General features: G+C 31.5%; 1 protein-coding gene across 1 annotated transcript in view; it reads left to right on the forward strand.

Moving 5' to 3' along the window:
• LOC106473149 (nibrin-like) overlaps positions 1-12,675 on the forward strand; it is a 58,907-nt gene that overhangs the window by 34,215 nt on the left and 12,017 nt on the right. Inside the window, exons 7-14 of the mRNA XM_013933830.2 lie at positions 259-376; positions 2,213-2,394; positions 3,513-3,604; positions 3,981-4,071; positions 4,552-4,630; positions 5,621-5,781; positions 5,953-6,047; positions 6,949-7,142. Coding sequence (XP_013789284.1) covers positions 259-376; positions 2,213-2,394; positions 3,513-3,604; positions 3,981-4,071; positions 4,552-4,630; positions 5,621-5,781; positions 5,953-6,047; positions 6,949-7,142 — 1,012 coding nt within the window. The remainder of the gene's footprint in view (positions 1-258; positions 377-2,212; positions 2,395-3,512; positions 3,605-3,980; positions 4,072-4,551; positions 4,631-5,620; positions 5,782-5,952; positions 6,048-6,948; positions 7,143-12,675) is intronic.

Genomic DNA, 12,675 nt, shown 5'->3' on the forward strand with positions numbered 1-12,675 from the left:
AAAGAATATAAAACATCTATAAACTGCAGGGTATGTGTAGGAATGTGTTTTACATGGTTTACATTATTTGTAAAGAATATAAAACATCTATAAACTGCAGGGATTTTGTAGGAATGTGTTTTACATGATTTACATTATTTGTAAAGAATATAAAACATTTATAAACTGCAGGGATTGTGTAGGAATGTGTTTTACATTATTTGCATCATTTGTAAAGAATATAAAACATGTTTATTTTTTACCTGTTTCTTTCACTAGGTTTTTGCCACCAGTTGGTGAATCTGCCATAAACAAAGATAATGTCAACTTTAATGTTATAGTTAGACGAAAAACACTTTTTACAGACAAAACATTTGTTTTTCTTACAGCTAAGCAGGTAGGTTGTACAATGATATATTGATATCATACAGTGTATAGGGTGCTAGCAATTCAATATTTGGAACTAGTTCTATAATAAATTGTATTGGATGCTAGTATTAAGTACTTGAACGTACTGATATTGTGCGTTGTACTGGCTGCTAGTAACTCAATACTTGGAATTACTAATATGATGCATTGTATTGGTTGCTAGTGTTTCACTTGGATTATTTGCATTGTTAAATATGCATGACTGTTTCCATTTAAGTTTAATCCAAGAGTTAAAATTTAGATATATAGTGCAAGTGTTAAATTTAGTTGTTTTTAGAAGTAATAATTTATTGCAAGCTTGTTTATGTAACTGTTTATGAATTATAAATTGTATAGTTCAGTTGATGTGAACTGGTGATTGTTAGATTATTGTGTTATATTACTAGAACCTTCTAAGTTTTTCTCATTGTTTTAATCAGTTGTTATTACATCATAATATCTTGTAGTGCGTAGAATGTTCTAGGCCTCTGTTGGGGTATAAATACATGTCGAAAATTTAGTTTGAAAGTGTTTTTGTAGTCAAGAAGCTACTTTATTTCTTGTGATATATTAGTAACAGTAGTGTTTTTGTATTCAACAAGCTACTTCATCCCTTCATGTCTTATATAAAATATGCAAATTTTACCTTTATTTTTTTCAAACACAATTTGTAAATCCCAGTAATGCTCATGTGTACAGCTAGTGGACTACATTTCTATGCCATCTGGGGAAATCAATAATAGTATGTCATCAAGGTAAATTAACAATGGGGTTTGTGTGAAATTTCAATTATTAACAGAAATTAAATCACCAATAATGGTGTAAATTGAATTAGTATGAGGATTCACAAATGAAAATTCTTAGTGAAATTAATAACAATTAGGGACATTGTTGTAATTATTGGTTCCTGTGGATGTACAAATATCTTGTTTAAACACATTGTTATTGAATACAATTAAAACTAAATAAGTTTTTATATTGATCTTTAACACTTTAGTATTGTCTTCCAGATACTGATCTGGTAATAAATTGATCCCCAAGTGAAAAGAATAACCAAATAAATCACAAGTATTTTAGTACATAAAGTAGTAAAGTTGAAAGTCAATAAAGACTAAGCATATGCTAATTGATTAAGAAAATTTAAGCACTGTTAATTGTAATGCAAGTCTCTTATCATAAATGGGTTTCTGTCTTACCTCATAATCAGACATGAATTGTGGGTCTAAAAAACTAGGCTTTTCATGAGTAATCTGGATTTAAAAGATAATTTGAGAAGTGAAATACTTCCAATGCTTTTTGGGTGCTATTGCAATTATTCAATTATAACCTTTGCAGTGTTCTGCAATGAGTGTATTTTCTAATTTTGCTCATCTTTTTTTGTGAATGAATGTAGTTTTACATTGTGTGTGTGAGTATGTGCAGCTCAGAAATGCATTCCTAGAACTAAAGTTATATATGTACATCTTTTCTGATTTAGAATACAGCATGTGACTTTTATCTGTTGTGGTTGTTGTTTTTTTCTCGCATCAAGCTGAACCATCTCACAAGCATTATACTTAGTAACTGATTTTCTTTCCTGAGTTTTATAAAATGAAAGTATATAACCAAGAGCAAAGTTAGTGAATGAACATATATGGTAATGAGTGACAAATGTCAGGTTGTATTGATGTCAATATAAGTATATATGTTGTTATTTTAGTGTACAATACTAAGTCATTTCAATTGTTACAATTAAATTTTGCATGGTAGTTGATAGACTGAGTCAACAGATACTCAATTGTCACCATATATATTGTCTATTTAACAACCTGTTTTTGGGTCACAGTATAAAAAGCTTCATTTACCTGTAACTTTGGGTGGAGGAAAGGCCATTTTATTGGAAGAAAAGCAAGATGTTAACGCAAGTTTTTGGAATCAACCAGGACTTTGTGTCATGGAATATTCTGATAACGTAGAATATTCCCAGTCACCAGACTATGTCCGTACCATTCTTTCAACTATAAAGAAGTAAGACTTTAAAAATGAGTTTTGTTTTCAGTTTGTGTTGATTTATTTGATTCAACATTGATATTTTATATTCACAGTTAACTTTACCTCCTACTTCATTTAAATGCTCTTTAAAAAATAAGCTCAGTATGCAAACAGTGGCTGACAAAGGACAGGAATTTCTTTTATAACATTTTTTATTTTCCTTTCTTTACATTTATCTCATATATATTCAAGAAATTTTTAAGAAAAAATTAATAAATAAAATGTTGAATTGTAGAATATTCATTTTTAGTTAAAAGTAATTTGTGTATACAAATTGTAATTACAGTTGGTGCCAAGAGTTCTTTAATAAATCAGTTGTGGTAGACTTTCTATGGATGTTGATTAGTCTTTCTGTTATAGAAGACAGAACACCTGAAGACCACACCAAAGTATACCACAACTGTCCTCAGGCAAGACAGAACACCAGAAGACCACACATGGATGTTGATTAGTCTTTCTGTTATAGAAAGCCTACCACAACTGTCCTCAGGCTGGATGTTGATTAGTCTTTCTGTTATAGAAGACAGAACACCTGAAGACCACACCTCCTCAGGCCAGTTGTGGTAGACTTTCTACAACTGAAAGACTAATGAACACCTGTGTTCATGTGACCATCTCTACTGCTATGAAAATATTTGTCTTATTTAATATTTTATAACCACATGTATACAAATTGATTTTAAGTGAAGCTGTTAAACAGATATGTCGTTTGTATCAAAAGTATTTATATCACTTTCGATAGTTTAACTACAAAAAACTTAAAAATCAATGTTTCAAACATAAACTTCTTTCATGATAATTATATAAGAGATATTTACTGATACCTTCCAAGTCTGTCAAGATTCAATGAAAAACATGCTTAAATCCACAATTGTCCATTGGTAACTTTTGAATGGCTTCTTAATGGCCCATTGGCAACTTGGAGGAGTTCTTAGTTCACTATTAGTAACTCTGTTTGTTTGTCAGTTTTTATATTCTTATAGTATTTTTTAAATGAGTTGTGTATGACCTGTTGGTAACTCTTCAACCTTTATATATGAAATGTATATGAAATTATATATGAAATATAAGTATTTCTATTTATTATTTATTAGGAAGAACCAGCGGCCAATACCAGAATCTGATATTGGACTTGCTGTTGTCTACTGCTCAACAGAAAAGTTTTGTAATCCTGATTTTGACTTTGGTATGTAAAATAGTTTAACTTTAAAACTATATATTTAATGCTTTCAAGACCAGACATGTTGCATTCCAATGAATTAGAAAATATTGAAAACAATAACAAAACTTGAAGGACTTTATATTTGGTTGATTTATTGTATATTGAACCATAAATGTAAGTAGTTTCAATCTGAAAAATTATAATAATGGCAATATCTGGTGTGCTGTGTATACCTCTATGGTAAGAAAAGGATTTAAGATATTTTATCAGAGATTTTCTTTCAGTGTTTGATATATATATTAAATACTCGTGTCAACAAAGAACATGCTACACCAGTTTGCTTGTCTTTTGGGGTTTAAGTTTACTGAGTTATAACTCTGATGTCATTAATATGTCACAGGTTCAGCACTGTTTGGTTCGGCAAAGCTCCGTTCACAATCGTTATCTCAGCAGGAAGTATATGCACCTGAAACTCAAACATCTGACACAAAGTATGGCATTTCAAGACAGTTCGTACAGTTTTTCCCATAAGAAACTTAGATGTACATTATGCATCGTATATTGTTTTCAGAATTGACTTTAAGTTTAAGGTTGAAATACACACATTTAAGATCTCTGCTTGACTGTAATATTACGATGTTACTAAACGTATAAATTTGATAAAACTAAGTAGCTGACCAGAGGATTGCAGATCTGGAATCTTTAGTTTTTACCTAGTTATTTTAATACCTGTATACTACCAGTAATAAGATAGGAGTACTACAATATTCTGTTTTCAAACACTGGTACCAGGATTATGTTCAGTTAGGATTCTGTATTAAAAGTGAAGTTAGTTTTTGTTTTGGTGAGACAGCATTATTCTTGTCTGAGATTTTATTTAAAAGAAGTGTTTGAAAAAGTTTGAAATAAAACTAATTTAAATCTTATCTGTTGTGTATTTAATATGTAAAGTCTATCATTTATATCTTCAGTTCCCAAAGTGAAAGGCTAAACATGAGAAATCACAGCTTTGAAAATAAGGGACCTACAGAAACAATTGAAACATTGGAGGTGAGATTTAAAGTTCTAATTTTACTTGTTAATAAAACCTTCATGTGTTTTTCCAGTGAAAGTATTTACTCTGAGTAATGACAATAACTGAAGAGCAAAATCAACCAAATCCAATGTTCGGTATGCTTAAACTCAGTTTGCGATAGTTATTTTTAATGTTTCTAATGGCTAATGTTTCTCCTGTTTTCTTTCACGTACTTTTGCACCAAAAGAAGTTTTTCTTATCCTCATACACATTTGTCCACTATTTACTAATGTTTAATAGGTTAGGTTAGTTGTGCATGTCCACAGTTGACTGGTTTTTAATAAGTTAGATTACGTTGTGCATGTCCATGGTTGACTTTCTGTATACAAGGTTATGCTAGTCTACAGTTGGCTAATGTTCAGTAGATGTTAGATGAGGCTAGGTTGGTTTAGTCTACAGCTAGCTAATGTTCACTAGATGTTAGATGAGACTAGGTTGGTTTAGTCTACAGTTGGCTAATGTTCAGTAGATGTAAAGTGAGGCTAGGTTGGTTTAGTCTACAGCTAGCTAATGTTCACTAGATGTTAGATGAGACTAGGTTGGTTTAGTCTACAGTTGGCTAATGTTCAGTAGATGTAAAGTGAGGAACATCTACTGAACATTAGCCAACTGTAGACTAGTACAACCTAGAAAGTGAGGCTATGTTGTACTAGTCTACAGTTGGCTAATGTTCACTAGATGGTAGATGAGACTAGGTTGTACTAGTCTACGGTTGGCTAAAGTTCAGTAGATGGTAGATGAAACTAGGTTGTACTAGTCTATGGTTGGCTAATGTTCATTAGATGGTAGATGAAACTAGGTTGTACTAGTCTACGGTTGGCTAATGTTCAGTAATGTTAGATGAGGCTATAAAATCATAAGTGAAAACACAGAAGAATACTATCAAATATATCTTGTAAGGTTAGCATCTTGACTTTAAGTTAGAGATCTTATTAGATGTAATGAAGACATTTTATTTAGCACAGGTCGTATCTTCAAAAGACCGATGTTCGCGTACTTTAGAAAACCAGAGAGACTCAGAAATGTCTGAAATAAACAAGTACACTGCAGGAGATGTGAGATCTCCTAACAAATACAGTGAAAGTCAAGTTTCTTGTGTCGAGGTTTGTGAGAATAGAAAAAAAAGGTAAACATTTTTATCTTTATCTATCTTATAGATTCAAAAACTGTGAGATTTGAGGAACAGAAAATAGTTTTGGTAATATGTGAAAACAGTTTTTTAGAAGATATTTCTATCTCTATGATTTACAAATTCATTGATCAATCAGTAAATTTCCAGAACTTTTTTCTCCCACAGACTACGTGAAGATTCAGGAGAGCAGTCTGGTCCTCCTCAGAAACACAACAAAGAAGAAAGAGAAGACTATATAGAAGGATCAGAACAACCAGATGGTAAAAGTTTTCCATTTCAAAGAATAGATCTTTTTAATTGTTAGCCACAGCATAGCGGCTCATAGAATAGCTCTTGAGTATTTCCAAGTATAAACTTTTATCTCATAGCTCTGTCTTTTCTTGACTCATTTGAGATCTAATCACAGTTTTGGATTCAGGAAGTAAAATCCTTTTGATTGACATATTTGACCACACCCAAGGTCTCATAGATTAATTTACTCTAATCCTGCCTTAAAGAATTTGAATTTAAGGGTAGGCTGGTAGAGATCCTGATGACTTATAAATCAAATCAGGTATATGTGTGTGCCCTGCACTTGGTGTTGCTGGTGTACAAAATGTAGTTAATAAAAAGGAAAAAAGTCTTGAAGATTAATTTACTCTAATCCTGCCGAAAATAATTTCAAGTGCTGTGGCTATTGAGGATTCCCTCTTGTTTATTTTTAGATAAGGAAACATTAGTGTCAAAAGCTATGAAAATATGCATTATTATTTATTTAAAAAAATGTATTTCTTGATATGCATTTTATGTGTATGTATATCTAAGAAGTTTCTAAATGTAGCTAACTTATTAAAGTTAAACTTTTGCTCAAATCTGTGTTTGAATTTATTCGGTATAGTTCAGAATTATATCCATAATAATCTCTAAAAGTAAAGATATGTTAATTTTCTTTCTTCACCTGACAGAATAATATGATTCTAGATTCCATTTGTTAAGTTATCATATCTTTAATCCAACAAATATTTATGGGTGTTTACGAGTATTCATTTATATCTTTTCAGCATAAAAATTTGTGAGCTTTTCTGAGTATGAAACCTGTGGTTTTAGGTTCTAATGGTTATATAATTATATTTTTATCATACATTTCTGATGTTTTAAACACACATAATTTCTCTTATACAGTATGTGTTAAACGGCTTTCATTTCTCCAAATTAAAAAAGAACAATCTTCACCACCATCAGTAGAAAAGAAGAGAAATTCTTTAACAAGTTCAGGTATTATCAGTAACAACAATTGGAGCATGCCTACAAAAACAACATCAGTGGAAACTTCAGTATTAGAAAGAGATAGTAGCTCAGTCAGAGAAGATATCAAGGTAAACGTTGCTCCTTCAGGAATGTTTTAATATTAATATATTAACATTTTTAGGATGTTTATATTCTCACCAACCTAATGTGTGTGGTTAGCTGTTCTATGTTCTTTATCAGAGTAATAACATCTATTACCCTGCCAGAACAATCATGTGCATGTTATTCTTTTTATTCAAATTATAAATATCCATCCAAAGTAAAAATATACGTTAAGGTTAATATTATCCCTTTTGATCAGGTTATAAATAAACTATGTCCCCTGGATGATTCACTAGGTCTATCAACATTACTCATGTTACAGAAATCCTGAGTGTAAATTGTAGGGTTAGCTACAAACAAAGATAATTTGTTAAAGCTCAACTTAATGTGGAAGCTTTGAAGTTTGGTAACTTTTCTCCATGAAATTCAAAACTAACTTCCAAGAAGTTTTACTGTTTGTTTCAATTCTGTAGTATATTAATCTAGAAAAGCTTTGAAAGAGCAATTCAAAAGAAGTTGGTAAGTTTTTTTTTTCTTTTACTTAATTCTTTGTTTTGAAGTATGTCATTTTATTTGAGAATTTTATATTTTCTTTAATGATGTCTTATAGCAGTATTATTTCCTATACCTACCTTTTACTGGATTAATAACTTGTTTTAGGTATTGGCAAAATCTTAGATTACTGTGGTAACTACCTTCCAGTACTTAAAGTTAACTAGATTTACCTTCCAGTACTTAAAGTTAACTGCATCTAATTTGTTTAATTTTTAGGGAAATCTTGGACTATTATGTTTATTATAAATTCATAAATTTGTAAAATTTTAAAGGAACAAAAAGGAGCTTATTAGCCCATCAAGGATGTCCCTTCCATCTCCCATCTGTAACCACCCCTTACTACTCGTGTATTCATCTAACCTTTCTTTGTACTCTGTTAAATTTTCTACCACCCTTGAAGGCAGCTCATTCCAAAAGCCAACTACCCTGTTTGAAAAGTAACACTATCTAAACTACAGATGACTCCTATGCAGCCAAAATTTCAATTTATGACCCCTTGTCCTATTGTTTTCACTGCTAAACACGAAAAAGTTTGATGGATCTATATTATCAATACCCTTAATAATCTTAAACACCTCAATCCCCTTTGACTTTTCTCTTCTCCAGAGAAAAATAGTTTAGAGATTTAGTCTCTCCTCATAGGACAATCCCAACATCCCAAGTATCATCGTAGTGGTTCTTCTCTCCAACAATTCAATGTCCTTCTTGAAGAATGGAGCTCAACACTGTTTAGATGACTTAAGTGATTTTTTGATCACAACACCAAAATTGTTTTCTTCAATCACAGTATTTAATGTATTCCCATTTAAATTGTAACAATAATTTTAATTGTGAAAACCTACATGCATCACCTTACATTTTGGATAGTTAAACATCATCTGCCACGTATTGTCCCAATGCATCAAATGATCTAAATCTCCCTGTAAGTCTGCAGCATCTTTGATACAGTTAGCCACCCCAAAAATCTTAATGTCATATGCAAACTTCAAAATTTTGTTAGTCATTCCAGAGTCAGTATCATTAATATAAATCATAAACACCAGAGGACCCAACACAGAGCCCTGAGTCACACCACTTGTAACTGTGATCCAGTCAGTTCTAACTCCATTTATTACTACCCTCTGCTTTCTACTCTTCAGCCAATTTTCTATCCTATAACATTTCCCCCATACCCACAGATTTAATTATTGTAGCAAGTCTTTTATAGGGCACCTTATCAAATGCTTTCTAAAAATCCACAGTATTTCCTTCATCAACTCTTGCAGTAATATCTTCAAAGAATGTCAGAAGATTTGTTAAACAAGACTTTCCCTTAATGAAACCACACTGGGTCTTTGACACTATATCAAACTGCTTTAAGTGACTCTGCAATGCGTCTGTAATCACACTCTCCAACATCTTTCCAACTACTGATGTAAGACTAACTGGCCTGTAATTTCCTGGACAATATTTATCACCTTTAAATATTGGACTAACATTAGCCAACTTCTAATCTTCCACTACTCTATGACCTATAACAGATATTATCTAATGATTCACAAACAAAATCTTTAAGTTCCTTTAAAACTCTGGGATAAAAGTTGTCTGGTCCAGAGGATTTATCAATTTTAAGGTTTCCCAATTTTTATCTTACAGTTTAGGTACTTAAATGATATCTTTTACACCAATATTTTCCCCATACATTAAGTGCTGTGGTTGAGGCATAATACTTGTATATTCCTTCATAATAACTGAAGAGAACATCCTAACAGTTTGCTTACCCATCATATACCTGTTTGTTTTCTTTAACTCTCTCAGCCAACCCTTTTTCATACACAGTTTTTGCCCTTTTAACCATCACCGTACGGGTCGCGTTTGTTGATTTGCATTCAAAATACTATTGAACTACTATTTCATGAATTAATGTCAGTAAGTTTGGTATCAAACTGTAGATTATAATTCAAATTTTAGTATTGTACATTATTTAATTTCTTAATTTAAAAGTAAATATTTAAAAAAAATGCTAAATATTGATTTTTGTGTGTTACACGGTATTGAATACAGCTTTAGTTCAAATAAGATGTTTGTGATGTCCAAATACAAAGTCTGTAGTTTCTTATGAATTAGAAATTCAAATTACCGATATTGACAAGCTATGATATAAAATCTGAACCTCCTATCTTTTCTATTTGCTGAGATACCACTATTTTAAGCAAATCAAACACAGTGGCCCCACTCACCTCTTTCCATTTTTGGAAATGGTTACTTATATACACTTAATTCAATATTTGACATGTCAATAACTAATTGAAAGCTCAGAATCTCCCCCTAGTGGCATTCTCAGCCATTTTCATGTTTCAAACCAAGATTTCAAAGAGGTAGGTTATGTCTTTAGTCTACTTGAAATTTCATATTTTTTTCAGACCCAGATACAGCTTAGTTATTAAGATTGATAAATTATAGTGGAATTCTATGGTATTGATATAGTAATTTATGATTTTATGGTTATTCAACTGTATATATAAAACCTGAAAAAAAATTATTTTGTTGCATATCCTCCATGTGCAAAATTTTAAAAGGCTTAACAACCTACATCAATCAGCAACCGAGTACAAAGGTCGTAACTAGAAGAGATAACTGTTTGCTTTACTACTTTATTTACTGTTCTCTGTTTTAAGAAAAATAAGTTTAAGAACTTATTTCTAAATAGCAATAATCTATATACATATATAATGTATAATAATTGAAATGTGACTGTATTTGATAAAATACTAGTCTACTAAAACACAGCCAAGACAGGTCACTTTGTGAAGACTAAAAGTCAGTTTTATGTTATTGGATATGGTAACATGAGAGCATATGTGCTATGTTATTGTAACCTCTGTATTGTTAGCCAGGCATGGCTGAAAGGTCAATATAATAAAACTAATAAATATATATAAATGTATAATGTTATGAGATTTAAGCTATTTAGTCTAAACATTTATGTTTTTACGTTATAATCTGTAGTCATTCTAGAATGAAAGAGGCATAATTTATATTTATTTCCTAATTTTTTATGGTGGTTATGAGATCAGTCAAATCTACCAAACCTGTACAATTATTCATTAGTGAAAATAACAGATAAAATATAAAGTTTTTTCGTATGAAACATTTGATAACTATCTGGATATTATAAAGATTTTGCATATGAAATTTGAAAATTTTCTGATGCATAAAAGTATTTTTAATCTTAAAATGAAAATTACTTTCCATGTTGGATAGACAACATGCAAAAAAAAGGCAAGAGAAAAACATTGCTTAAGACTTAATAAAAAAAATTGATCAAATTTTGTTAACATATGCTTACTAATTTAAAAGTTATAGCATGAAACTATAACAAGCATAAGATGGTTATGAGATCGGTCCCAGGGACTGAGCCCGTGCTGAAAAAGTTAACTTCCTTTTTAACCAGCTCTCTTAATTTTCTATAGTCCTCCAAGTCCTTAATATTTCCAGAAAGTTTAAATTTCTTGAATTTATTATGTTTATCCCTAATATGATCTCTTTAACCTTTACTAAACCATACTGGCTTGTTCTGCTCGATTGCCCTTTTTTTACTCTAGGGTATGTATGTTCTGTATGCGTATCAATTTTTCCCTAAATGCTTCCCACCTCTGTTCAAGATCTCCTCCCAACTATTTAGTCCGATCTGCAGAATCTAGATGATGTTTCATTCCATCAAATTTGGAATCAGGCTACTATTCCACATGTAGTAAAATCTCACATCTAGTAGCATAATGGTTGCTCGTACTTAAATGCTCATCAACCACAACTCTGTCTATAATATTGTTACGCCTCCAGTTGTTACTTAATTTTCCGTAAATTCGTTCCCACGAAACTTTAGCGACACAAGTCCTTCCTTAAATAAAACTGGTTTATTCTTACCGAATACAACTTTACCGATACACTTAATTTCAACAGTCGTTCTATAACAAACGCTAGAATGTCTCGCGTGCTAGTGCTTGACAATACTCAATTACACACTCTCTGACTGCAGTTCAATTACTCATTACCTACACATTGTCCCGTCACGTTGTGACCATCTTATATATACCAGACTACCCCCAATCTAGTAATCTCTCGACAATTCACGAAGGTTCGAGAAAGAAGTGGCATGATACTAGTCACGTGACCTTGCTGACGCAACAATATTCACATTGGATGCTAATATTAAATCTAATATAGCTTTCTCTATTGTAGGTTCCATCATCAGTTGGTGTATAAAGTATCCTGAACAATTTTTAAAAATCTATCCCTCTCACTGTCAGACTTGAAATTTTCCCAATCAATACTTCTGAAATTAAAATCTCCCATAGTAACATTTTCTTTTTCATCTACATTCTGATCTTATTATACAGTTTTTCAGTAACTTCTACATTCTGACCTTGTGCTCTATAACAGATCCCAATTAGAAGACATTTCCCTTTATATCCACTATTACAAGCCCAAACTAACTCAACCTCAGTTTTACCATCTTTAATATATTCTAACTCAACAGGATACAATTCACTCCTCACATATAAAGCTGCTCCTCCCTCTTTTTTCAATACTCTATCTCTAGGAAATAATCTGTAGCCTGGTATTTCAACAAAAATTTCATCAAAATTGTTCAAATCCAACCAAGTCTCAGTGATACCCATAACATCAAAATCCTCAGTTTCCACAACAACTTTGAACTTGTACATTTTGTTTTCTAACACTCCTAGCATTACAATAGTAACAATTATTTATACATTTTAAAATATGTTTATGTTTTATGCCTGTTGTACATGTTTTCCTGTCAATTATGTTTCCTAACATCATAGCTCTCACCTCTGTCTAGTCCAGTGGTCGGCAACCTATGACCCACGGGTCACTTAGTGACTCGCAGCAATAATTTGGCTGACCCGCCAAAAGTTGGCTTCACCATTGCAACCCGTAAGGGCACAATCATTGTTCAGTTCAAATTTCTCGGCTATGTAAGAAGAACAACGATATTAAATG

This window comes from Limulus polyphemus, unplaced genomic scaffold (assembly GCF_000517525.1).
Source record: "Limulus polyphemus unplaced genomic scaffold, Limulus_polyphemus-2.1.2 Scaffold5930, whole genome shotgun sequence".
Classification (NCBI taxonomy): domain Eukaryota; kingdom Metazoa; phylum Arthropoda; class Merostomata; order Xiphosura; family Limulidae; genus Limulus; species Limulus polyphemus.